The following is a 27,018-nucleotide window of genomic DNA, read 5'->3' as shown; positions in this document are numbered from 1 at the left end:
CCACAGGATTAGTGACTCTATTTATTTCAATGGACATGAATGGTTGCAAGGGAAATATTAACTGGAACATATTCAATGAAGCAGCAACTGCATCAGTGACTGGATACATCAGTAAGTGTTTGGATAACAGCGGAGGTATGTGTGCTGCTCAGAAACTTAAGACTCAGGCTTCTGAACAGACGACGTAGCCCTAGCTATTGCAAGAGCCAAGCTGTCTAAGACCATCAGGGAAGCAAAGCATGTGCATGCCCAGCACATTCACAATCACTTCCTGGACAGCAAGGACATGCAACGCATGTGGAAGGGCATCCAAGACATCACCAACCACAGGACTACATCATCAGTCTGTACTGGCGATGCCTCCCTCAGATGCACTGAACAACTTCTACATGCGCTTTGAGGCGAAAAACGATGTTGTAGCAAAGAAGGCTGCCTCTCCTCCAAATGACATTGTGCTGTGTCTTGCAGTGGCTGATAAGAAAAGAGAGCAAAGCAAGGTCAACCTGCAGAAAGCTGCTGGACTGGATAACATTCCAGGCAGAGTGCTCAGGGGATATGCAGCTCAGCTAGATGTTCTCTCTGAAATCTTTTACATCTCCCAACATGCTTCAAAGCAGCCACCACTGTCCCTGTGCCGTGTGTCCTGTCTCAGTGACTACTGCCCATCATCATGAAGTGTTTTGAGAGGCTCGTCATGGGGCACATCAAGCTCCTGCTACCCCTGTCACTTGACCCCCTGCAGTTCACATACAGACCCAACCACTCTACAGACGATGCCATCGTCACTGGCCCTCATCCACCTGGAAAACAAGTACTCGTATGTTCAAATGCTGTTTATAAAGTTCAGCTCAGCATTCAATACAATCATACCACAGTACCTTATAAGGAAATTGAGCCTACTGGGTCTAAACACCTACCTATGCAATTGGATTCTTGAGTTCTTTTTGGGGAGACCTCAAGCAGTCCAGATCAGTAACAGCACCTCCAAGACCATCACACTGAGTACGGGGGGGGCGGGGTGGTTAGGGGGCTGAGTCCAATTTTTTTCACTTTGCTGACCAACAACTGTGCAGCTAAACACAGCTCGAACCACATCATCAAGTTTATTGACGATACAAGCGCGGTGGACCTGGTCAGTAAGAATGATGAGTTAGCGTACAGAGATGAACTGCAGTCACTAACAGACTGGTGCACTGCCAATGACCTGTATCTGAACATCAAAATAAAACAAAAGAGATGGTTGTTGACTTCAAAAGGGCTGGCGGAGAGGGGTGGGAGGGGGGGTGGGGAAAGAACCACATGCCGTTGATTATTGATGGCTCCATGGTTGAGGTAGTCAAGAGTATATCAAGCTCCTTGGAGTACATTTGGTGAAGAACACAAGCTCCATTGTCAACAAAGCCCAGCAGTGCCTCTGCTTCCTGTGAAGGCTGAGGAAAGTTCATCCGCACGCTCACTACATTTTACAGAGGATGTACTAAGAGCATCCTGTGCAACTGCATCAGTGCCTGGTTTGGAAGCTGTACCTCCTCAGACCGTAAGACACTGCAGAGGATAGTGAAATCAGAGGAAAAGATCATTGGGGGCTCTTTTCCAACCATCAAGGATATTTACATCACTCGATTCAGGCGAAAGACAATAAACATTGTGAAGGACACCTCTTGGCCAAGAGCTATTTCCCTCAAGCCATAAGATTCCTGAGCATTCAGAACATTTGGTGATTGGGTACCGTGGAATGTTAATGTACAAGTCTTAAATATTTTAAATGTGTTTCACTTCTATTCTAACCTATATTTATGTAAATTTGCTCCATGGTCCTGGAGAAACTCTATCTCGTCTTTACCCTGCAAGCATGGTCTGAATGATAAATAAAGATAACTTGAAAATATTTATTAAGCTGAACTTAATAATATATTTTAATATAATGTTTTATATTATTATTGAACATAGTTATTAAAATATAAATATATTTTAATTGTTCAACGGATTTTATTTGGACTGATCCACCAATGTGATAGTGTTACACATTGTTGAAGAACTCACCATTTGGTTTGGGATGATCCTGGGCAGTTTTCTACCTTACTGCAGTCTCAATATTTTTAAGTAGATTTTTAGTATAAGCTTTATGACGTACATCAGATTGTGACTCCCAGCAAAACATATGTTTGGATACTGTTAGAAGCATTTTGTTTATAGGGAAGAACATCAGATAGAATTAAACAAGGTAGTCTGCAGATGATGGGGTCGAGTACAATACACAAATGTTCTGGAGAAACTCAGCAGGTCACACTGCATCCATAGGAAAAAAGGCAATCAGACCTAAAATGTTGATTGCTTTTTTCCTATGGACGTTGATTTCTCCAGCGCTTATCCCATGCTGACATGGTCCATATTTACATAAATTTAAGTTAGAAGTTAAACACATTGAAATATTACAACGTATGCAATAAAGTCTACAGTATTCTATTAACATGTGTTCTGGGAATTCAGGAATCTGATGGCTTTGGGAAAAAACTGTTGCCCAAACTGGGCGTAAGGACCTGAGTGCTACTGTACTTCATGCTAGATGGCAGGTACCATGAGGGGTGTTTGGAGCCCTTCACAATGTTCATTGCCTTTCGCCTGCATCGAGTGTTGTAGATGCCCTTCATGGTAGTAAGAGACCCCCCCCCATGATCTTTTCCACTGACTGCACTATCCTCTGCAGGGCCTTGCAGTCTGAGGTGGTACAGCTTCCAAACCAGGCACAGGATGCTCTCAGTACATCCTCTGTAGAATGTAGTAAGTAAGGATGGAGGGTGAGAGATGAATTTTCCTTAGCCTTAACAGGAAGTAGAGGTGCTGCTGGGCTTTCTTGACTATGGAGCTGGTCTTGAGGGACCAGGTGAGATTCTCCGCCAAGTGCACTCCAAGGAACTTAATACTCTTGACAACTTCAACGGTCAAGCCGTCAATGTACATCAGAAAGAACGATTTCCACATCTTTTGGTATCACAATTAACATTAAACATTATCAATGATTGATTTCTTTGCTTTCTCTGCTGGTTGAGAGTACTTCAGTATTTCTCAGGTTGGGTTTACAAAAAATAACGGTTACTTAGGCAGCTTATTTTGAACATGTGCAGTAGTGTGAAACTAATGTAAACTAATTTCTTGAAGCTAAATAAGCTTGGAAAGTTACATAAGCATTTGTGTTAAAAGCTAAATTTTACACTTTCAGGCATTATTCACTTACAATGTGCAGGCTACACTTATAACCCATCTGTAACATTTATTGATGAAGTCCCTTCTTTCTTTTATCATAAGCCCGTGCAAAGGACAACTCATAGAGACCTATAAAATTCTGGCAGGACTGGACAGAATGGATGCAGATGGGATGTTTCCAAGGATGGGAAAATCCAGAACCCGGGGCCATGGTTTGAGGATAATAGGCAAACCATTTAGGACCGAGATGAGGAGGAATTTCTTTACCCAGAGGGTGGTGAATCTGTGGAATTCATTGCCACAGAGGGCAGTAGAGGCAGGTTCATTAAATCTATTTAAGAGGGAATTAGATCTATTTCTTCAGTATAAGGGTATTAAAGGATACGGAGAGAAGGCGGGGACGGGGTACTGAACTTTAAGATCAGCCATGATCTCGTTGAATGGCGGAGCAGGCTTGAAGGGTCGAATGACCTACTCCTGCTCCTATCTTCTATGTTTCTAAGCACAAAGCACTCAGCAAGATTTATTTTGAACTGATAAGAGAATATTCTATTCCTCTCACAATGGCACCATTTTTTTCTGCAAAACTGTAAAACCAAATCATCTCTAATTAATGATTTATATTTAGTATTGCACTGGGACACACAAACTAGTTCTTGGTTTTCAGTTACAAATATGAAACCTATCAAGCATCTCAGCAGCTTTAAAGTCACATTGCCATAGTCTTCAAATATGCCTCATTTCTTAACAAAAATATAGTCATTCATTAATTCCTTACCTCTCTAATCCTTTAGTTTATTTTTATTAATATAGTTTTGATGCACTAAAAACATGAACTGGCATGAACCAAAATCTTGAGTGCTTTGCACAATTGTTTGATCAATTATTAGGTTTCAAACCATTAAGCATTTTGTGCCAGAACAATGAATACATTGCTTTGAGCATTTATTGTATTTTTGTACATAAGACTGAAGGCACAGTGGAAAATGAACATTGGTATCATGTTCATAGATGCTCATTGTGACTCAATATTGAAATCTAATTCAGGCTGCATTTTGATGTCTTGCCCAAGCAGTCTTTTCTTTACTGTGAGTGAGGTTATTGATTTGACAAGCTATTCAACAACTGAATCACAGCAGCTGTGTGCATTTCTGTTTTCACCTAATATGTGCCACATGGTTTTCAGCAATGGGAGGCCAACGTACCTTCATGTTCTGGTTCCGAGCCATCTCTTCTGCGCTAGGGATTAAACCTGCAACATGAAAGAAAGTAATTGTTCATTTCACAGCATCCTAGTGACTCCTATTTTGAGTTTGTCTCAACCATTGGTATCAGTTACAAAGAAGGGTGTCTTGCTGCGGCTTTATCGTGAACAGTTTTTTTGGACAATGCAATTGACGTTACTCATTTGGTACACTTGTATGTCAGTTTGAAGCTATTTAGCTGGGGGGGGGGGGGTCTTTACTAGCCAACTTTTTTTTAACTTGTTGTTATTCTTTACATTTGAAGTCCAGTGCATTGATGTGCCACTGAACCCTGAACAGAACCATTCCTTGGGTAATACTGATTTAACTTTTAGTCCGATTTAGAATTATGCAAATCAACATTTTTTTGAACTCTCTGAGGCAACTTGAGTTATATTTTACTTATCCAGTTATACTTAGGAATTAATGTTATCTAAAAGATGGTGAAGCAAAATGAAAATGACATGTAAATTATGAATGGTGCTAAACCTGTTAAGTAAAGAACATACAGAATGCATCATTCTAAATAACAACATTTAAAATACAATGCTTTGATTCACAGCATTGCTTCAGAAATTACAAGCTGCTTCCCTTTGTCAGTTTTCTCACAGAAAAATTGCAGGAACATCAGTTGAGGATGTGAGCTTTAAAATTTTGTGGCTTAGCTCATATGGGATAACAGAACTGGCCACACAGGAACAGATCAACTGATGAACGCCATTCTTTTTCCTGATCATGTCTTCTCTCTCTTTTATGATTTACTATCTTCTTGCCCATTTCCAGTTTCTTTTTTTCTCATGCTCGCATTAACACTGAATTTTTCTCTTGCACTCTATGTGATGTTGACACGATCATACTATTGGTAACTGTCGTGTTTAAATCTAATTGACTAGATAGATCCACCAGTGGAAACATTCTCCTTCTCTATCCATCATGCCTGATCATTCTCAAAATCTTCTGTTTACTAAAGGAAGCAGTCATCGCCTACACAGTTGTTTTCAATATTTGCATCTTCTCTGTTCCAGTAAAATCCCATTTTTTTTCTTCTCCCAGCAATTCTGTCTATTTGCATGTAAAATTTAATGTGGCATAGTTAATAACCAAGTTATATTGAATTTGGTGGAAGAGGAGGTGGTTGTGAACCTGAGAGATTGAATCTTCTACTGCCTTGTCAATTACCTGATCTTGGAGAAAGTTCTTACTTACAATAAAACCCTGGCCCAAAGACTATTGCTGGACTCAAGCTTCCTGTGTAGTTCAGGAACTTGCTAAACATAATTGGCAGACCTTGTTTCCGGGATTGCCGTGAGAGCTGGTTAAGACCCATCTACAGGCTCTCTGGGTGTTATTTATCCAAATATTCCAAATGGAGTTGAAAGAAAAAATACATCCACCTTGATTTGATTGGTGGAGCAGACTCAATAGGCTAAATGTCATAATTCCGCTCCTAAGTCTTATCCAAAGACAACCAAGCATAATTGAATGAAAGTGCTATTAAGAAATGTAAAATTGTAAAAGAGAAAATGCTCACATCTAATTAAAACAATTAAAAAGGTTTAATCAACTAAACTGAATAAAATAGGAAAGGGCATTATCTTCTAAGAATTCAACGCCCATCCCCTTCTCCCCAGAATACAGAGGTTGTCTATACTATGGTGAAGGTCAAACAAAATGTTACTTTGAGTGCAGTACTAAATTAATCTGTTGCATGATAATAGATTTTGAGATCCAGGGAGGTACTGAACAATCGCTCAACAACTGCCTTATTGTTTGCTTTCATTTTCATTCTTTCATTCCTGATTTTCATTTTGTACAGCGGTCATTTCTGCTGACACGACTTTGATCAAACAGTCAGCAAATAAACAAGTCACCTTTTCAGTGGAAGATTTTGATATATCGTAATAATTTTAGTCATGTGTGAGTTTAGGTATTTCTAGCACACAGTGCGGTTTCTTCATTTGTTAAATTATGATGATTACTGATCCTTCTGGCTTTTCCAGATGTTGGAATAAAACTAAAATGATGTTTCTGCTGTCAGAGCAGGTAGATGTGTATCATAATGAATAACCTTGCCAAAGGGTTGTCATCAGGAAAGAATCCTTTAAAGGTCAACATTTATTTGGAATAGGTTGCTTGAAGGAAGAGGAATGTTAGGAATTGAGAAGTTTTTAAAGGTGCATTGACATGTACGTTCCTGCTAAGAGTCAAACATGCAAGTGCCGAAGAAGCTTTGATTACGAGGGAAATTCAGGTTCTCTTCAAGGGAAAGGTGCTGCAAAATGGTATAAGCAGCTGGGGATCATGTGTATACCTGGAGGAGTTTGGAGAACTGAGAAGCAAGCTATAAAAGGAAACAAGAAGGATAAAAAGAGGACAGCGGGTGGCTCTGGCAATAACATTAAGGATAATCCCAAGAGATTTTCTAAGTATGTGGAGGGAAAAAGAATAACCGAAGACCCCTCTTCAATCAATGTGATCAAATCCGTGTGGAGGCAAAGAAGATGGGCTATGTCCTCAATGAGTACTTTTTTTTTCTATGGAGGAAGACATGAGGACTGGGGAACTTGGGGCAGAAATGATGGTGTCATGAGATCAGTTAGTATTACAGTTGAAGTAGTGCTAGTATTAAGCTAGACAAATCTCTTGGGCCTGATTGGATATATTCAATCTTAATAGAAGCTTAATAGAAAATTACAGGTGCCTTGGTTAAGATTTATGAGCTATCATTAAGTACAGGTAAGATATTAGAAGAGTAAAGGGTAGCCTTCATTCTATAAAGGCTGCAGGAAAAGCCTGAGAATTTCAGACCAGTGAGCCTAACATTGTTGGTTGGTTAGTTACTAGAGAGCATTAAGAGGGAGAACAAATACATGCCCTTGGATGGACAAGAGCAGATTAGGAATGGTCAGCAATAGTCTCATGTCTGTCAAATCTAAATGACTTTTGTAGATGTGGAGGAGTCACGCGATGGAGTAGTGGCTGGTCGAGTGGAACCAGCCCTCTGCAGAGAAAAGAAAAAAAGTGTGAAAAAACAGAGCTCAATGAACATAAAATACAGGAAGAGAAAGATAAAGTTACAGAGAAGAGACAGAAGATGGCACCCAAAAGAGAAAAAGTAAGAATAACAGAGAAAAGGGAAGAAGAAAAATCACTGGAGAAGAAAGAAGGCCTTACCTGCACGTCGGAGCAGAGAGCCACCGTGGAGAGGAGCGGACGGTCTCCGATGTTCGTGAGTCCCCAGAGGAGCGGTGTTCTCCCAACCGGACGACTTCAAAAATGACTCACAGAGCCACGAAGTGTTGCGCATGTGCAGTGCGCGAGTAAAAGTTAAAGAAAAGGAAGGGGCTCGGCTGAGGAGCAGCCAGCTGAAAGACGCCCAGTATCGGGGCATTCGGCTGGGGGAAGCAAACAAGAAAGAAGAAGTGGTGAGAAAGAGAATGAAGGGCGAGAATAGGTGAGCGGCAACGGGGCGACTGGCAGGAGGACAACCTGCGGCAGGGGGCCCAACAGCAGGAGACACAGAAGCAGCTCACCAGAGAAGGATGAAGATACACAGATACAGAGAAGAGAAGAAGAAGACACAGACACAGAAGAAGAGGAGGAAGAAAACCAAGAATTTCAAAGGAAAGAAGAAGGTAAAATAGAAGGACAAAGTTTAGATAAAGCCTTTTTTGAAGAACAAATGAGGTCATTAAAAGAATGGCTATCATTAGAATTTAATTCAATCAAAAGAAAAATGAAAAGAGCTGAAGACAGAATGAAAAACTTAGAGTTGGTCATGACTGAAATAGGGAAAAGAGTAGAAAATGTGGAGGAACGAGAAGCTGCTGTAGAAATGGAGATAAATGATTTAAGAGGGAAGTTGGAAGAGAGTGAAAAAAAATTAGAGACAATATTTATTGTCACAAAAAAATGACATATTGGAAAACTACAGTAGGGAAAACAACATAAAAAGTGGGCCTGAAAGAAGGCAAAGAAGGGTCAGATATGAAGGAATTTATAAAAGGATGGATCCCAAAGGTGCTGGGAACGATAGATTCACATGAAGAAATAGAAATCGAAAGGGCGCATAGAGCGCTGGTACCGAAACCGCCTCCACATCAAAAACCGAGATCCATATTGGTAAATTTTCTAAGATATACGACAGCGTGGAGCAGACAAGACAGAAGGTTAGAGAAGACAATAAGCCATTGGAATATAAGGGACAAAAAATATTTTTTTATCTGGACATAAGCTTCGAACTTTTAAAGAAGAGGAAGGAATTCAACACGGCGAAAACAATCTTATGGAAGAAAGGTTATAACTTTATATTAGGACATCCAGCAGTACTCAAAGTATTTATTCCTGGGGAACGGAATAGTCTGTTCTCGGACCCAAAGAAAGCCCAAGAATTCACTGAACATTTGCAGAACAGGAGAAGATAGGAGGAGAAGGAGTGGCAAGAAGGAAGACCGGCAAGAAAATATACAAAAATATGTAAAAATGTAAAGTTAAGATATTATATATATATATATAAAAAGATGGATAAGGGAAAGAAAGGGGGGAAAAAAAAGAGCTTTGTTATATGTATAGGAAAATAGTGTTCGCTGGGGAGGAGAATAATGATCATTCCGAAATCGGTTGATGTTTGCGAGCAAGTTTGCAAACCGAATGAAAAGGGGAGTTGTGGTTGCCGTCAAGGGACAAGGGGCAATCCAAGGAGAGGAGGTTCATTTGGGGTTAAAGGGTTATTGCCCGTGGGGATTGTTGGGGTATTTCATATCTTAAGTGCGTTGTCATATATTGAGATTAAAAAGGAAAACTTAAAAAACAGTAATGGAAAAAAAGGGGATGGAGGTGGTGAAGAGGCAGAAAATAAGTGAAAATAAAAATATAAGATGCCCACGTTGGACTATAAACAATCATGGAATATGTAACCAAGTTTAAGTGTATCCCATTGGAAAAAAAATTACGCATAATTTAAAAGACAAAGTTACAATGTTTGAAAAAACCTGGGAACCATATATGGCAGAAAGAGCAGGCCTCGGACCACCACCACCTAAAATGATAAGAAGATAAACACGATCAGATTTAATGTGTATAAGTAGATGATACGTCTTTTTTGTTTGTATTCCTTTTGTATAAAGATACTGTTTTATTGTATTTTATACATTCAATATTTACTGTTTTTGAACGGAGGTGGGAAGGGGGAAGGGAGGGATGGGGGGAAAAAAGAGAAAATGTCACTGTGAATATTTAAAGAGATGCATCTGTTATTGGTTGATATGGTTCATAGTGCCATAAATAAAGAATTATAAAAAAAAGATGTGATCAAATGGTTGAGGAGGCAGAACAATAGATGTTGTTTATATGGATTTCAGCAGGTAAAGTTCCACATGGTAGGCTGCTCTGAAAAGTGGATCGCATGGGATCCAAGGTGAGATAAAAGAATGGAAATAAAATAAAAACACAATGCTGGAGAAACTCAGCTGGTCAAACAGTGTCCTACATAGCAAAGATAAAAATACCTAACCAACAGTTTGGGCTTGAGCTCTTCATCAAGATGTGAGAAAAATGCAGGCAGGTGCCTGAACAAAATGGCGGGGGCAGAGGGAGGTGCACAGCCCCATAGGCAGGATAATAGGTAGATAAGGGAAGGAGGACATACCAGCATAGAGGTGGAATGGCTTTGTGAATGGAGAGGGAGAACAGAGAGTAGGTTAGCAGAAAGCAGAGGTCAATGTTAATGACATTTGGTTGGAGCGTGCCCAGACAGAATATTCAGTGTGGGTCCTCCAACGAATGGGTAAAAAGTACATTAGGTTATGGATAGACATGTAAGCGTGGGAGTAGGGCGCAGAATTGAAATGGTTGTCCACTGGGAGATCCCACTCATTGATGCAGAGAGTGCATGAGATCCAGTATGGATGGATATAAAATTGGATTCATGTTAGAATGTAATGGTGGAAGGCTTTTTATTAGACTGGAGGCCTACGTCTTCTGATGTGCAACAGGGTTCATGCTGGACCCTTTGCTGTTTGTCATGTACATCAATGATTTAGGTGAAAATTTAAATCATGTAATTAACAGGTTGGGGAATGACCCTAAAGTATCTGAAATTATAGACAAAGAAAATTGTTGGCAAAGATTGAAGCAAGATCTTGATCAGATGAGCAAAGGAATGGTTGATGCAATTTAATACATAGAAATGTGAGGACTTGTAGGCGCAAGGCCTACACAGTGAAGGGTAGAGACCTGGAGCAAAAGGATCTAGGAATATAGTAACTCATCAGTGGTGTCGCAGGTAGATGGGATAAGCAAAAAAGCCTTTCAGCACATTGGCCTTCATCAGTCAGATTTTTGAGTATTGAAATTCGGAGGTCATGTTGCAGTTGTATAAGAGATTGGCGAGTCTCCATTTAGAATAGTGTTCAGTTTGGTCACCGTGCTACAGAAATATGTCAAGCTGGACAGGATGCAGTGAAGGGGGGCCTAAGTTATAGGTTGAGAAGGCTAGGGCTTTATTCCATGGAGTGTAGGTGATGAATAGTGATATTGTAGAGCTGTACAAAGTTATGAGAGGAATAGACCAGGTAAACTCAGATTCTTTTGCCCAGTGTAAGGGAAACTATAATCTGAGGACATAGGTTAAAGGTGAGGGTTGGAGAGATTTAACAGGAACCTAAAAGATAAACATTTGACACAGTGATGGGTGTTTGGAATGGGCATCCAGATGAGGTGGTTGGGGCAGACATTATTGCAACATTTAAGAAAACAAATTAGTCCGATTCATGGATAAGATGGGTTTAAATATGGGCCAAACACAAGTAGGCAGGACAGTTTAGTCAGCATGGGCAAGTTGGACCTAAGGGCCTGTTTCCATGCCATATGAATATCCAAGTATGTTGGTTCTACAATATAAGCAGTATAATTCTTTTGAAATTCCACTCAGTCAAGAAGGAAATTTTAATGAATGATGAATGCATCAATTGGTACACAACATGTGACCACTACCATTGTAGAAAGCTGCAAAGCAGAAATGACCTCTGGTTTCAGTTTGTGGAAATAATGGCTAAGTTTCTGAGTTTTAATAGATTCAGTTTGGCATAACTTTTGATCAGCTATTTCACTTATTCTGAGATGCGCAGCAGTTTTCCCTTTCTGAAGAGGACCATCCTTTTTGCATAAATTATCTTTAGATTGCAAGAGGTAAATGACAAAAATCTGTAGAGACCATGGTTGAAGTAAAAAGACAAAATGCCGGAGAAGCTCAGCAGGTCGAACAGTTTCCATTATGTAGCAAAGGGACCAACATTTCAGAACCGACGTTTCAGGCTTGAGCCCTTCATCAAAGTATGACAGGCGTACAAATAAATGAGTGGAAGGAGAAGTGGGGGGGGGGGGGGGTGGCAAAGGCAAGAGATGATAGGTGAAGACAGGAGGGAGGGGACAACAGCAGTGAGGGGGAGGAGGGATGGCTGGTTGGGTGGAAGAACTGAAGGACAGAAAAGGGGGAGGAGAAAGAAGAGGCGAGCAGGTTTAATGGAAAGCAGTAAAGTCAACATCAATGCCATCTGGCTAGAGAGGGCCAAGATGGAAAATAAGGTGTTATTCCTCCAATTTGGAGGTGGTCTTGGTGGGACAGTACTTAAGGCCATGGATAGACGTGTGAGCCCAGGAGTGTGACTCAGAATTGAAATTCGCAACCACAGCTATCTCCCAGTGACTAACCATTTCAATTCTGAGGCACACCGCGCTCACATGTCTGACCAGGCTCAGACCACCCGCAGATTGAAGGAACAACACTTTATTTTCTGTCTGGCATTGACATTGACTTTACTGCTTTCTATTAAACCTGCTCGCCTTTCCCCTCCTCTGTCCTTCCACCCCCTTATTGCTGCTGTTCCCTCCCTCCTTTCTCCACCTATCATCTCTTGCTTTTGCCACTCCCCTTCCCCCTCTTTTGTTCAGACGTTTGCCGGCATTTTCTCATACTTTGATGAAGGGCTCAAGCCCAAAACATCGGTTCTGTATCTTTACCTTTGCCACATAAAGGACATTGTTTGACCTGTTGAGCTTCTTAGCAATTTGTGTTTTTACTTTAGATTGAAAGAGCCTGACCTTATAAAACATTAATGCAGTTCAGTACAAAATCATGAAAGGGTGCCCACAGAGAGTCTTTTGCCCAGAGCAGGGGAATCAGAACTAGAGGACATTGAGTGGGGAGAGATTTAAAAGCAACCTGGCTAACATATGGCATTAATTTTGTTGCAGTTATATCCTAAAGATGTTCTACATTTTGAAAAATCCTTCATGGGAGGAAACTACATCAAAGATATTGCACTTGGTTTATGATGTTTTGAAAAAGGTTCTCATTCTTATAACATCAACTGTTTCTCGTACCACAGGAACTGCCTCACTCGTTATAGAGTGTGGAAGCAAGCACTTCCACCCAACTTGCCCAAGCCAACCAAAACGTCCCACCTGCCTGCATTTGGCCCATATCCCTCTAAAACCATCCCATCGATCCAATTTTTCTTAAACATTGCCCCAGTTCCTGCCTCAACCACCTACCACCCTCTTGGTCAAAATGTTTCTCCTCAGGTTCCTGTTAAACTCTCCCCAATTGATGATCTCTGATTCCAATTCCCCTGCTCTGGGCAAAAGACTTTCTATGTTCACCCGATATATTCAGTTCATGATTTTGTATACCTCTAGGAAATCACCCCTCATCATCCTGCGATCCACAGAATAAATCCTTGACTGTTCAAGCTCTCCTTATACTCAGGCCCCCAAGTCCTAACAACATTCTAGTAAATATTCTTGCCCTCTTTCCAATAGAACATTGACCAAAAATTCAAATTCACCAACATCTTGTACAACTGCAACAAAACCTCCCAACTTCTATACAGGTATTCCTCGACTTGCCATTTATGCGACTTCATCCGCACAGATGACCAAAAATTTGTTTAAAAATATGAAGAAAAATTATAGAATTTATGCGGTTTATGTTGTATTTTACAAATTATAACAGAGATACAGGGCATGTAAGAGCCAAAATACCCTTGTTAGTCAGCAACCTGGGGTCTGTAGGCTGGGCATGGCCATCTTGATTCCCGTGCGCATGAGCAAGTTTTCAGTTGGCACATGCACGAGAGTTAAGGATATTGAATAAATACCTCAACTCTCGTGCATGGGAACCACTGGAGCACATGTCCTTTTAGCTGACTAATTTTAAATACAAATTTCTGGACAGGAGGCTAACAATCCTATTCCTGAAGGAACTGTGCAGTCTTTGCTGATTAGATCCTGCAATTGAAGTTAAGAAGCTGAAAGAAAGCACTTCATAATTAAACCATGGGATGACAATATCAATTCCAGTTTTCATAACTGTCTGATATCCAGCTTTGTTACATTTTAAAACAAAAGGAATGTCAAAAATTTCTGGAATTTGCATTTTTGCATTACTATTTCAAGTGGTACGTTAGCCCCTTTTCCACTGGAACCTTGTCCCAGGGATTGCTGGCCAATTTACCAGTTAAGGGTCCAGTGAAAAAGTGTCAAATGATGTAAATTCATGCCAGGGATTGACGGCCTTACTCATCCCCAGCGTCAGCTGATGCCAGAGTGCCAATTAAACCAGTGGAAAAAGGATGTTGCATCCCTGGACTATTGTTGAAGGCAGACGCTCCTTCCTCCGGGGATGACTTGTGATTGACAGATTATGTTGCATTTGTACTGTATATAGATATGTTTTTGGGAGATAAATTGGGGTAAGTTTTTTAGAGTAGGTCACATCCAAACACTTTAAAACAAATCTTATTTAAAATACTGGAGTTCTGCTCATGCTAGACATATTGGCCCCAGAGCCTTTACAAAGGGTTTGGAGAGTGCCCAAGAGACTTCACTAAAAGCCAACAAGTGAAAGAACCTGTCGGAGTCGTAGACTGTCTAAAGTGAAACTGGAGGGTCTTGTGGTTTTGCAAGCAGAGAGAGTCAAATAGGATTTTTCCCAGAGAGAGAGATCCATTTTACAGTACTACAGTCAGCAGCAGCAGCTGGGACTGGAACAGGACAAGCTGGCAAGCTTGTGGAAAACCCCATTTGGAAGATGGGTTGTGAGTGCTTAGTTCAGCCTGGTCAAAGCCCTTGTAGTTCATGCAAGAGGAGAGAATTGGCTGACTAGTGTGTTTCTCTTCAAATAAGTAAAAAAGGAACTTGGTGGTGACCAGAAAGAAAGAGGTTATCATCTGGAGAACCCTAAGGGGACAAGTTTCATCAGCAAGACACTGAAGTGGGTGTCCAGTGAACAACAAATCTCTCTGAAAACTGACACGAACCTTCCTGAGCAGTAACCATTTACCTTTCAAGCACCAAAGTCTGGTGAACTTTCTAAATGTTAAATTCTGTGTACGGTATAAGAATTGCCTACAACCAGTGAACTTGGAGGAATGAAAAGAGAGATTGGACTGTGAATCAAAGAACTTTTCTGAACTTACACACACATTGCATATATGTGTGCTTAGAATTAGAAGGGGGTTAAGTTAGGTTAGTTCAGTCAATAATGATACGTCAAAGTGTGATTCTGTTTTCATGTTTAAAGATAATTAAAAGCAACTTTTGTTTAAGTAACCATTTGTCTTGGTGAATATCTATTGCTGCCGGGTTTTGGGGTCCTCTGGGCTCGTAACAGTGGTCGGTGGGAAAGCAGTTTGTGTCCCGGTTAAAAGTGGCCCAGTGAAAAGAGCAAAAATGGCTTCATTAACCGGGACTCTGCACGGCCAATTAATTGGGATACCAGTGGAGAAAAGGCTTACAACTTACTTTGTTTGAAGTGATATATCATTGACCAAATCAACATCAAGTATTCCCTTACTGAGTCTAGTAAGATTAATGATCAAAGCAAATTTATTGTCATAAATGTACTGCTGAAGATCCAACTGCGCTGGGTAGGTCACGTCTCCAGAATGGAGGTCCATCGCCTTCCCAAGATCGTGTTATATGGCGAGCTCTCCACTGGCCACCGTGACAGAGGTGCACCAAAGAAGAGGTACAAGGACTGCCTAAAGAAAAGGAGGAAAAACCCAACCCCAACCCACCAATTTTCCCTTGCAACCGTGTCTGCCTGTCCCGCATCGGACTTGTCAGCCACCAACGAGACTGCAGCTGACGTGGACATTACCCCTCCATAAATCTTCGTCCGTGAAGCCAAGCCAAAGAGAAGAGACATATATATCTGCACCAAAATTCTTGCTTGTTTCAGCCAAGCAGGTGCATAAGTTCCTCTCAGATACAACAGCAAAAATTGAAATTACCACAAGTGCATGACAAAAAAAATATCAAAGTATAGATAAATATTTACAGATGCAGATGATCTAAGAAAAAAAAGTGATGTTTCAGTATGCACAGATTTTCTGGTAGTTTATGGTTCAGGATGGAGTTATATGGGGAGGTTTAAGAGCCCAATAGTTTTTGGATTAAAAACGGTTCTTGAACCTGGAGGGACCAGAGATATTAGGCTTTTTCTGTACCTTCTGCCTAAAGGGAACAAAGATAAGAGATTGTGACGAGGGTGATGGGGATGCTTTTTGATGTTAGCAGCTTGCTTGAAGTGACAGACTTGATCACCTTAAACCAAAGCTCGACCTATTCAGCAGCAGGCATTTGTCTACAGCCTGACTTTAAGACCATACACATCACTTCCTGAATGAGATAGCCAATAAATTCTAAATTAATCAGCAATTTTGGTAGGCACTCAGAAGTGAACTGAGAATCACAACAGATACATCACAAGCACACAAGTGTAGCTGTGGAGAATATGATATAGAGAGGGTGCGTTCATCACAAACTAATAACAAGTCACTGCCAATGTCTTTTAGTCTTATTCACAAATCAGTTTCTTTGAACTGATTCAGCAGGAATATAAATTACATACATCAGCTTTCTGCGCGGCACTAATATTTTTCCTAGCTTTAGCAGCAACTATGCTTGAGCTATCAGCACAAGTTTCCACAACTTTTTTTTTTCCCCGCTAACTGTCTGTCCTGGGATTATGACGAAGAATTCCCATTGAAATATGGAGAGCCAAAGACATGGAGGAACTTGAAAACACTTTAAAGATTGAGGCACTCCAGTCAGCATGCATTAAGATAACAGGCAAAAGGAATTCTGATCAATTCATACATTTCTGGAAAGTATTTAGCTTTCATGTGCAACACGATTTTTCCAATAAGCACTGATGAATGAGGGTAAATGTGATCAATGCTGTTGTATGACCCAAATCCACTAGTTTTCTGAAGTCATTTTCTTTTATTTGACAGCTCCATCATGTCAACTGTTAACATTGCAACTGGGAAATTGAAATATTTGTGAGCCAGATGTATGGGGCTACAGTCTTCCCATCATGTCCTTTTCGCCCAATTGCCCTAGTTACCCATGTAACCCAGGTTTCACCATATGAGAGACATCCCTCTCTCCTTGCTGCTTTATAGCTTCTTTTGTTTTCATTTCACTTCTAAGAGTCTCTGACCTAAAATGTTTACTCTATTTCTCTGATGTAGCCTGATCTGTAAAATATTTCCAGTATTTTCTGTTTGTTTTGTGTGAATTAATATACTTGTTCCTGTGTATGCTCCTGGCAAGATCAACATTATTGACTGTCCTTAACTTATACCTTGAAACGAGTAGCTTGTTAAACCATTTCTGGGATGATGAGTTAAATTATGAGGAAAGATTTGAATTGATTAAGCTTATACTGAAACATACAATATTCTCAGAAAACTTGACCGGGTTTGTGTGATGAGGGTATTTCTTCTGGTATGCTTGCAAGTTGAGATTCTTGAACTTAATGACAAATCTCTGATTTTTGGGAAGTAGCTACAGCTAAAGTTGATTTTCTCTTTGCTTTCTGGTACATACGAGACTGCATGAAATAAGAATGGTCTGCAGAATTTAGCCTTTTACCTCCATTTCTTAATGTCGAGTTAAATGAGACAGAAATGTTTCAGTTTGGATAGATGAGACTGCATAGTAATGAATGTTAAAATCCATAATACCATTATTTTTCTTTTATAGTGGTGGGATATGAATACTGGTGAACCTCTACAGACATTCTACACTAATGGGACAAACTTAAAATCCATACATGTTTCATCTGACTTCAAGACCTTTGTGACTATTGACAACATTGGAATCCTCTACATCTTAAAAATGATCAACTGAAAAGCCTTACTTTGAAGAAACAAGAAAGCATTTTGCACAAAAATGCTTTCTTTGAACTCTTGGACAAGACTGTGAGCCATTTTATGTACAGTTTCTAATTTTTTCATGCAGAATGGATTGCTACTGAGCCATTGAAATTTCTTGACAATTTCAACTCCATTGGAACCAAGAATGCCACATGCAAGAGCGGTATGTGGTAATATTTTCTGTTATTCACACCTCCTGGCTCCACTGTTGGAATTTTATAGCCTTGAGACTCTGTGGCAGAACACATTAAAGATATGAAAAACTGAGCAGTTTACAGAGGTTTAAAGTACGTGATTAGTTCACAAAGATCTAGACGACACTGCAATATGCATTTGGTGCTGTTTAAAAAAATATATATACTTGCTTTTTACTGCTTATGGTTGCAGGTTTCTTTTGGTAAGAAAGGATTTCTGTTTGATACCTTACCATTTTTTGGAAGATTTCTGGGATCGTGTTCTAAGAATGATGTAATCAGACATGGGATTCTTAGTTGAAGAATCTTGGTTCGGAAAAAAAATGTTCAGTTCAAATTCAGTTGTTTCTACCAGTTCTTATTTTCTTAATGAATGCAATTAAAATTTTCATGACTATTTAAAATGTTTTCTGTATTTTTGTGAAAAAAATTGCAGAGCACACTTTTTAGGATGCTTTATATATTTTCTCGAGAGTAATATTCATTTTCCAAATACTGTACCTCTATCAGTTTTGTTTTAGTTACATTGCATTTTGTCCATTAGAATATTAAGTCATGCAATAAAATAGGAAGCATCTTCCCAATCTACAGTTAATCTAAACTAGGGCAATTGGGCGAAAGGGACATTATAGGAAGACTGGAGTCTGAGACAGTAGCCCCATACATCTGGTTCACAAATATTTCAACTTCCCAGTTGCAATGTAACAGTTAACATGATGGAGCTGTCAAATAAAAGAAAATGACTTCAGAAAACTGGTGGATTTGGGTAATACAACAGCATTGATCACATTTACCCTCATTCATCAGTGCTTATTGGAAAAATCGTGTTGCACATGAAAGCTAAATACTTTCCAGAAATGTATGAATTGATCAGAGTTCCAAGGACTGTGGAATAGCTGCAGAAAGACTGGTCACCTTCCAAGCCTGAGGAATCTCAGCATGTCACCTGCATCCCTCAACAAATTCAGCAGATGCACCACTGGAAATATCTTGTCAGGGTACATCACTGCATAGAATAAGAACCGCTCCATACAAAACCACAAGAAAGTGGAGAGAGATGTGAACACGGCTTAGACCATCAGGTAAACCGCTCCACTCCATCCACTTCATCCTGCTGCCTGAGAAAAGCAGCCAACATGTTAAAAGAGTGAATCCACACCAGCAGACTCTCTTCACCCTCCTTCCACTATGTAGAAGATTCACGACTGTGTAATCACACACCACAGGATTCAAGGGCAGTTTCTTTCCCAATGTTATCAGATTCCTGAAAGAACCTCACACTAGTAAAATTATGTTGTCTTTGCTCTGTACGAACTGATTTTTCTCCATTGCTCTGCATTTCTACTTTGTGCTTTACTTGCAGATTAGGATATTTACAAAAACCAACTTTCTCACTACCACTTGGTGCATGTGACAATAAATGTGAATAATCACATCTCCACACCTCCCAGCCAACACAACATAGGATGTCATAACTGAACATGCAGAATTGAAATCAGGAGCATGAAACATAGAAAACTACAGTATAGTACAGGCCTTTCGGCCCTCGATATTATGCTGACCTATATATTCCTTAAAGAAAAGTACTAAACCCTCCCTACCTCGTAACCCTCTATTTTTCTTCCAACCACGTGCCAGTCTAAAGGCCCTTTCAGGCGGACCTTCCGCCTTGAGGAGGGCGGCGGCAGGAGCAAATCTTAACTTGTGGATTTACCTTTCAGGTGGCAGCCCTAAAAGGCTGCTTGCAGCATTGCCTAGACCACCTGAAAGGGCCTATTCATATCCAGAGGCGCCCCGTAATGTCTCTGGATCTGATGGAGGCGGGACGACTGGTGCTGCACTGTCACCCATCATAAATATGTGGCATAGCAATGGCCATCTTCCCTGTTGTTTCCCACAACAGTTTCAGCTGCATGGGGGAATTATGGGTAGGGAAGACCGCCATTACTATGCCGCATTTTGACCGCCGAGAGCATCCCAGGTGCAGGAGCTGTGACAGCCTGCACCAGCCACCCTGATGTCCCCTGCTGGCTGCCCCTGACCCAACGTCCCCTGCCCCCCAACATCCCCCACTGACCTCCCCTCCCCAGTGGGGCAGGGCCTGTCAGGTAGCAGGGCAGTGGGGGGCAACTGACAAGGAGCAGGGCAGAGCTAGGATTAAAGAGGGTGCTGAGGGCAAGAAGGGCTTCCGAAGGGCCTCGGGTGATTAGTAAGGATTGCTCAAGGTGATATTTGAGTGGAAAGTAAAAGTTTGAACACCACTTTTTAATCGTAACTTAAATGACTCGTTATGTGCACGGTTTCATAGCTCCAAAGGAAATGGACCAATGACAACTTTTCTCAATCAAAATATTTCAGTAGTAATTGGGTCTAGAGCAGTGGTTCTCAACTTTCCATTCCCTCTCACATACCACCTGAAGCAATCCCTTACTAATCACAGAGCACTTATGGCATGGGGATTGCTCAAGGTGGAATGTGAGTTTAGGGGGGCAGTTTGAAAACCACTGATTTAAAGTGATATGGGTGAAACACAGGAAAAATTAGAAGGACAATGGAACATGGTAAGTGAGAAAGTTTAAAAAAAACAAAGAAATACAGATTGTGGGAAAAGAAGCCAACTTTTTCAAACTCACTACTGGCTGGCTCCTTCAAGGCATTTAATTAAATTACATAATTTGATAGAATTATCAGTTCTTGACAATTATATTCATCAACCTCACTGTGTTTCAAAATGACACCTGCAATTAGACAAGTTATTTGCTCAGCATTATGAGTTGACCTCTTGATCTTGAGGACAAGAAAAGAAATATTTCATAACATTTTCTGTTTCACGCACCCTCCCTTTGAAGACATAACCTGAAAATTAACTTTCATTAATTACTTCTCTGAATCCTGCATCAGATTATTTCACCAATGAGCATACTGGGAATGAACATACGATTGCCCTGTGCTTTGATCAGGCTGTACATAACAGTTTGACTGTGGAAGTTGATTACATTTTAATGAAGATTTCAAGGCAGGGTAATACATGATTCTATTATGTGGTTTTCAGCCCCTATAGTCAGTTTAAGTTTTAAAAATAAATGCATGATATACTTCAGATTAAATACTTCTAGCTTCCTCTGAGTTCATTATCCACACATCATTACAGCTGTGAATATTCTTTGTTTTGGTTATAATTACAAGCATCTCTACAGAGCTCCTTTGTTGCTTGAGAAGGCCAAGATGCAGTATTAAGCTACACAAGGCCCAGTCGCTATACAATGTCAGCTGATCACATCATTGGGACTGCTGTAATTGCTTTCAACCCCTGGAGACTGGAGTTGCATTGAGTGCTGCCTGCTGCTAATCAAGTTTCGGCACCATGATCAATAGCTTAATAACATTTTCCAACCATCTTTTCTAAAGTCTTCTGTAACATACATCATTAATTTGCAAAGAAATGTATGAATTACTTGCCAGTTACCCATACAGCCATAGTACTGAAATGGCCCTTTTCACAGCTGTGAACTTGTTCAGAATGCCTTTCTGTGTGACCAGTGATCAGAATAACAATTTTACACACACACTCTATCCTGCCTACGGCATTTCACGTGGTTAACTATTCCTCTGTCATTCTCAAACCATCTCTGTCCAAAATTGCAGGACACTGTTCTCTTAATTCAGATTGTACTTGGCTCGCAATAGACACAATTGTTTGCAGTTACATCTCCACCTACTCTTGCATTTCTCCTACTTGTATATGTTGTGCCTCCACACTGGAGTTCTTCTCTTCTACACTATTTTGGATTTGTCGTTCTGTCTGCCAATCACTAGCAGACTAAATTCCGACTAAATTGTCAGAAATATTAGGCTATTTTGCACCATTACAGATTCCAAGATATACCATAAAGATCAATAAAGGGCACAGTAAAACATGTACATATATTGAGAGACTTCCCGTTTTCATCTGGACCTCAAAGAATATAGCTTTGTATCAATGTTGTCATGAAGTTTAGTTAATTCAAGAATTGAATAATTTGTTTAATGAAGTATTACTAATTTATTAAGCAACAAAATACAAGATGCTGTCTCCAAATAATTTCATAATATTTTTCCAAACATCATTTTTTGCTGCTTGTGCATTGTTGGTTTATATAAAAATTTGATTAGCTGCAGCTCTGCTGATATTTGGCATCAGAAGATTTCTGGCTTCTCCCTTTTCTCCATTGACATTCACCAGGAGCATTCCTTAAATAGGGCTCAAAACAATTATTGAGGATCCCAACCATCCATCATAAAAATATCTTTGAACTCCTACATCATGAAATAGGTCAGGAGCATCAGATTTGGGTCTGCCAGGCTGGGAAATTGCTTCTTTTCACAGGCTGTGAGATTAGTGAATGGTATCCCATAACCTTGGATCTCTTATACATGAAACTGAGTACTTATAATATTTAGACTTTTTTTAACATTATATTTTTATGAATGTATGTGATTATTATGTGCTGTATGTACAAGGACTGCCTAAAGAAATCTCTTGGTGCCTGCCACATTGACCACCGCCAGTGGGCTGATCTCGCCTCAAACCGTGCATCTTGGCGCCTCACAGTTCGGCGGGCAGCAACCTCCTTGGAAGAAGACCACAGAGCCCACCTCACTGACAAAAGACAAAGGAGGAAAAATCCAACACCTAACCCCAACCCACCAACTTTCCCTTGCAACCACTGCAACCGTGTCTGCCTGTCCCGCATTGGACTTGTCAGCCACAAATGAGCCTGCAGCTGACATGGACATTACCCCTCCATTAATCTTCGTCCGCGAAGCCAAGCCAAAGATGAGATGTACTATGTGTGTGCTCCATGGTCCAGAGGAACAGTTTCAACCGTTCATGATAATGAACTTGAATGTGAAATTAACAGTGTTTAATGAAGCCAGACCATTTAGGTGCAAGGCAAAAACAAGAATGCGATGTGAGATCACAGAGCAGCCCTAGTTTTGGTGCTTAGCAACTCACTTGTCTTATTGGCTCAAGACTAATTCCAATCTGAGAGAAGGGATGTCAGATGAACTGTTTCTTGCAAATTCTTGTTTAAGGTATTTAGCATAATACATAACAGAATCATGGTATATTTCAAAGGGGAAAAAAACTAGTGAAATTATTATTCAGAATGAATTATTCAGAACTGTAGTCAATTTAATTTTCCCTTTCATGTAAAAAAAAATGGAGAACAAATGTTGTAACCTTTATGCATATCTTAAATCACCAAAGATCACCAAAACACTAGTTAATGAAATAGTGTACTGATAATATGATTATTGAAAATTAATGTCATATATTTATTTCTGCATATTGATGATATATATGTACTTAAATAAGAAATATCCAATTTGGAAACTAAATATGTTGAACAACTAAATATGAAACAAACTACGTTACAGAGATCAACACAGAAAAAGTTAAATTTGTCTCAACATACTCCAAGAGTTTTCCCATTCGTTCTACTCCACATTTCTATTCTCTTTTCTCCTTTCTCCTCTGTACACATCTACTCAACTGGAATTATTAGTTTCGTCTTTGTGTCTACTAATTTTCAGGTCACACACTGAAATTTTATCTCTGATATTGTTGAACACAATTTTATTCCTTCCTCAAATCTGCATTGAAAAGGCCACCTCTCCAATCAATTATACTGAATCTTTATAAAGTACTGGTGTAGTTTCCGGTAGTATAGGAAGGCATCAGAGGGTTCGGGGCGGGGGGGGGAGGGGTGGTCCAAAAGAGATTTAAGAAATGGTTCCTGGGATGCTGGACCACTGTCATTAGGATGGGTTACAGAGGCTCTGAATTTAAAGAGAAGGCAAAAGGATTTGCTATAAGTGCATAAAATAATGAAGGATCCTTTTGAGGTAAACAGGAGAGACAGCTGGAAAACTGAAGAAACACAAAATATTGGAGGAACACAGCAGGTCAGGCAGCAGGCCATGGAAGACGTTTCATGCCGAAACACAATCAAAAATAGGAAGACATCAAATAAAAGGGTAGGGGTAGGATAGGACCATAGATAGACAGGTAATAAGTGTATACTGGTGGAAGGAGGAAGAAAAATGATCAAACTGATGATCAAAAACAACATCATAGATATGAAACAAGAGATATAAATAATAATACAAGGAAAAGAGTTGTGGGGAAGGCAGGTATCACTGTGGTCTTCAGGAGGGAACTGGAAAACTATATAGTGGAGAAAGATTTATACGGCTGGAGAAAAGGATGGTGAATGCAGCTGGAGATGCTCTGGTAAAAGCCAGGTGGAGATGATAGAGTGAATACATTCCTTCTGTGTTGTAACCATTCTCTAAAGTTGTGAACTCCAACATTTCTCAAATATTCCACTAAACGAGCTATTTGCTGTACTGCTAAATCCCATACAAAACAGTCTCTTTGACATTCCCAAGCAGTCCAGCTCTTTGAATTTTTGACAGCATGGATTTTAATAGTAAGTGGAAATTCTATTTCTTACCATATTATTTCTGTTCAATGTTTTAAATTAATTGTACATTGTTATTTTGTACTGTCATTTTGGTAATTGCAAAATACCTCTAAATGTCAGAGACATTTTAAAGTTATTAAAAAAAGTAATTTCAAAGGCCTGACAATGAGGGGCTTCCTGAACTAAAGCTCTCAGGATCAGGACCAAGAGGCAGAATCAGAACCAGATACAGAATGATGGTATTCGCTTCTAACAGATACCAGAGCAAACTCTTATCAGCTTCTCCACTTCAGTTTAGTTGCATCTGAAACCACTTAGTCACTCCTTATGGTTTATTTAAACAGCTTTAAATGGAGAATTATTTACAAGAATTCTCTTTCCCGTGGCATCTCTTTTTGAGAAATACTATTGTGTAAATAGTGAGCTATGACCATGTTATACAATTAATGAATACTTTCAGATGTAAATATAATTTGCAAATATTGTGTAACATACAATTCACACATCTGTAAAAATATAAAGGAATCTTGTTTGCTATTAAGCAAATATGTAAAGCTGTAGTCCATCACAAATATAACCATCTTTTAAAGTTATTAAGTTATCAAAAATCTCAATGCTTTGCTTCTATGGCAATGTCCTGGTTTCAATAAGTTTGATTTACTAAAGCTCTTCCTTATTAATGGACAGGAACAAGCCAGTTAGAACATAAGTGTTATTAGTTAGAGAAATTAATATTGAAAATAACATTTCAAAACTATTAATCATGCTTTACTCGGCCCATTAATTCTCTTCCTTTACATTAGGACACATTTTAACCTTTGTTCTTTTATGTTTCCAATGCATTTATAGGGTCCGCTTTACTTTTCCTGCAAGAATATTTAATTGGTTTTCTAGCACTTTATTCAGCAAGTAATTTGAACGCATTTAATGCCTTTTGCTTTATACTGTTGTGATTGAACACTTTTGCATATTAATGTGTGTGCAATGAGGTGACTGGAATGTTTCACAAAACCTGCAGAACTAGTTGAAAATATATAGTTCTAAAGAGCAGGTATTTGCTCTTCTCCATTGGAAAGAAAGTTTCACTCAACAAGTTGTGTAAAAGCATAATGACAGGATGCTCTCTAAAAGCACTATTTTTGTTTCCTCAGTAGCCCATTCTCAAATTGCTATTTGGAGAAATATCAAATTATAATTTTCTATTGCTTTTCTAAGTCAAAATTTAGACGGTTCAATTTTAAATGAAAGGAAATGGGGTGGACAAACCACATGTTTCAAGCAGCTGACTTGCAACAATGTTAGGTGGAAAGTTTTGTTTGGGCTCTGAACCTGCTTTTAATTCTCCTCAGATATGTTATGATGTGTATTTTCAATGTGTTATTCAATAGAATTTGAATATTTTAATGCACTGAAAATGATATTCAATCAGAGAACTTCCTTAGGAGTAATAAAGTTGGATCTATGCTTGTGAGCATTTAGACATTTTCTGAACTTCTTTTTGATGGCAAAGGATATCCCTTCTTTCTCCAAACTAATCTGGTAACTCATCCCATCACAAAACACAAAGGTACTAAAAATGATTACTGCACCAACAGTGAAAAAAAAACTGATGTTAATATAGCCACAGATGCAGCTGTTATTAATTTCTTGTCTTTTTCCCAGTATGTAAAATAATATTTTATTAATATACAATAATACAATATTAGCAACAAAACTGACTATATCAACCCTTTGGTATGTGGGCACAAATCACTAAAAAAGGTCATTAAATTTTATTTTCCCTGTGCATGAAATTCATAATTTCTCAGGATTTCATCTGATGCCAGAAGTCACTGATATGTTTATAATGAGGACAGTCTCTCACTTGATCATTGGATATTATTTATAACCCTGTATGCAATAGTTATTATAATCATTAATTTAATAGCTGGTGTTTGGTAGAGTTTTGATTATTTACATTGAAAACATTTTACACAAGAAAAATTAATAAAACTGTTAAGTAAAAAGTTTTTTTTTTAATCAGTAAAATAAGACCACATGACTCATTAATAGCCATATTGGTAATCTACTCTCATGGACATCGTGTATAAATGCTGTAGAATATATTCCTTGAGATCATTTCAACAGAGAACTGGTGAAACTGAAGAAGATATGATAAAAGCAAAGGAAAATCTACTACCTCTGAAGTGAAGTAATCAATACCTATGGATTGTTTTATCCACAGTAATTAAGTTGTTAACATTTGTAATACTCACCTTAGCACAAACAATACACCAGAAGACGTCACACGAATTTTGATTATGGTGTCAATCAGGTCCTTAATCCATATGTCACTGAATAAATATAATAAACATGTTTGAACTAATGGTGAATGTAATTGAAGTACAATTTCGGAATATGTTTAGCCTGTTCAAAGCAGAATCAATCAAGGAAGACGTGTGCATAACATATACTGTTATGCACACATATACCTACATTGCAGTACACCTTGCAAAGCAAGACCACCATTTGAGATTTGCAAATTTGACAATATAATCCTACAAAGAGCCACTAAATGTTGTTATGGCGACACACTAGAGTAGCTGTTAGCACAATGCTGTTACAGGTCCAGCAACCGGGACAGGAGTTTGAATCCTGCGCTGTCAGTTAGGAGTTTGCACGTTTTCCTGGGCACTCCGGT

At 39.3% G+C, this 27,018-nt stretch overlaps 2 protein-coding genes across 24 annotated transcripts in view; one reads left to right on the top strand and one right to left on the bottom strand.

Annotated features, from left to right (window-relative positions):
• Positions 1–18,272, top strand: part of apaf1 (apoptotic peptidase activating factor 1) — a 189,055-nt gene extending 170,783 nt beyond the window's left edge. For 3 of the 6 annotated variants that reach the window (XM_069908393.1, XM_069908392.1, XM_069908391.1), the window contains one exon: positions 17,502–18,272. In XM_069908393.1, coding sequence (XP_069764494.1) covers positions 17,502–17,648 — 147 coding nt within the window. In that variant the 3' untranslated portion in view covers positions 17,649–18,272. The remainder of the gene's footprint in view (positions 1–17,501) is intronic. The other 3 variants (XR_011347950.1, XR_011347951.1, XM_069908395.1) reach the window with 3 other exon arrangements.
• The window catches only part of anks1b (ankyrin repeat and sterile alpha motif domain containing 1B), an 823,124-nt gene that overhangs the window by 15,282 nt on the left and 780,824 nt on the right, over positions 1–27,018 (bottom strand). For all 18 annotated transcript variants that reach the window (XM_069908369.1, XM_069908365.1, XM_069908363.1 and 15 more), the window contains 3 exons: positions 26,594–26,671; positions 4,410–4,456; positions 918–1,129 (listed from right to left, as the gene is read on the bottom strand). The gene's annotated coding sequence lies outside the window, so the exon portion shown is untranslated. The remainder of the gene's footprint in view (positions 1–917; positions 1,130–4,409; positions 4,457–26,593; positions 26,672–27,018) is intronic.

This window comes from Narcine bancroftii, chromosome 13, assembly GCF_036971445.1.
Source record: "Narcine bancroftii isolate sNarBan1 chromosome 13, sNarBan1.hap1, whole genome shotgun sequence".
NCBI classification, from domain to species: domain Eukaryota; kingdom Metazoa; phylum Chordata; class Chondrichthyes; order Torpediniformes; family Narcinidae; genus Narcine; species Narcine bancroftii.
Note: the sequence above shows the minus strand (reverse complement) of the source record. Positions and strands in the feature narration are given on the sequence as shown.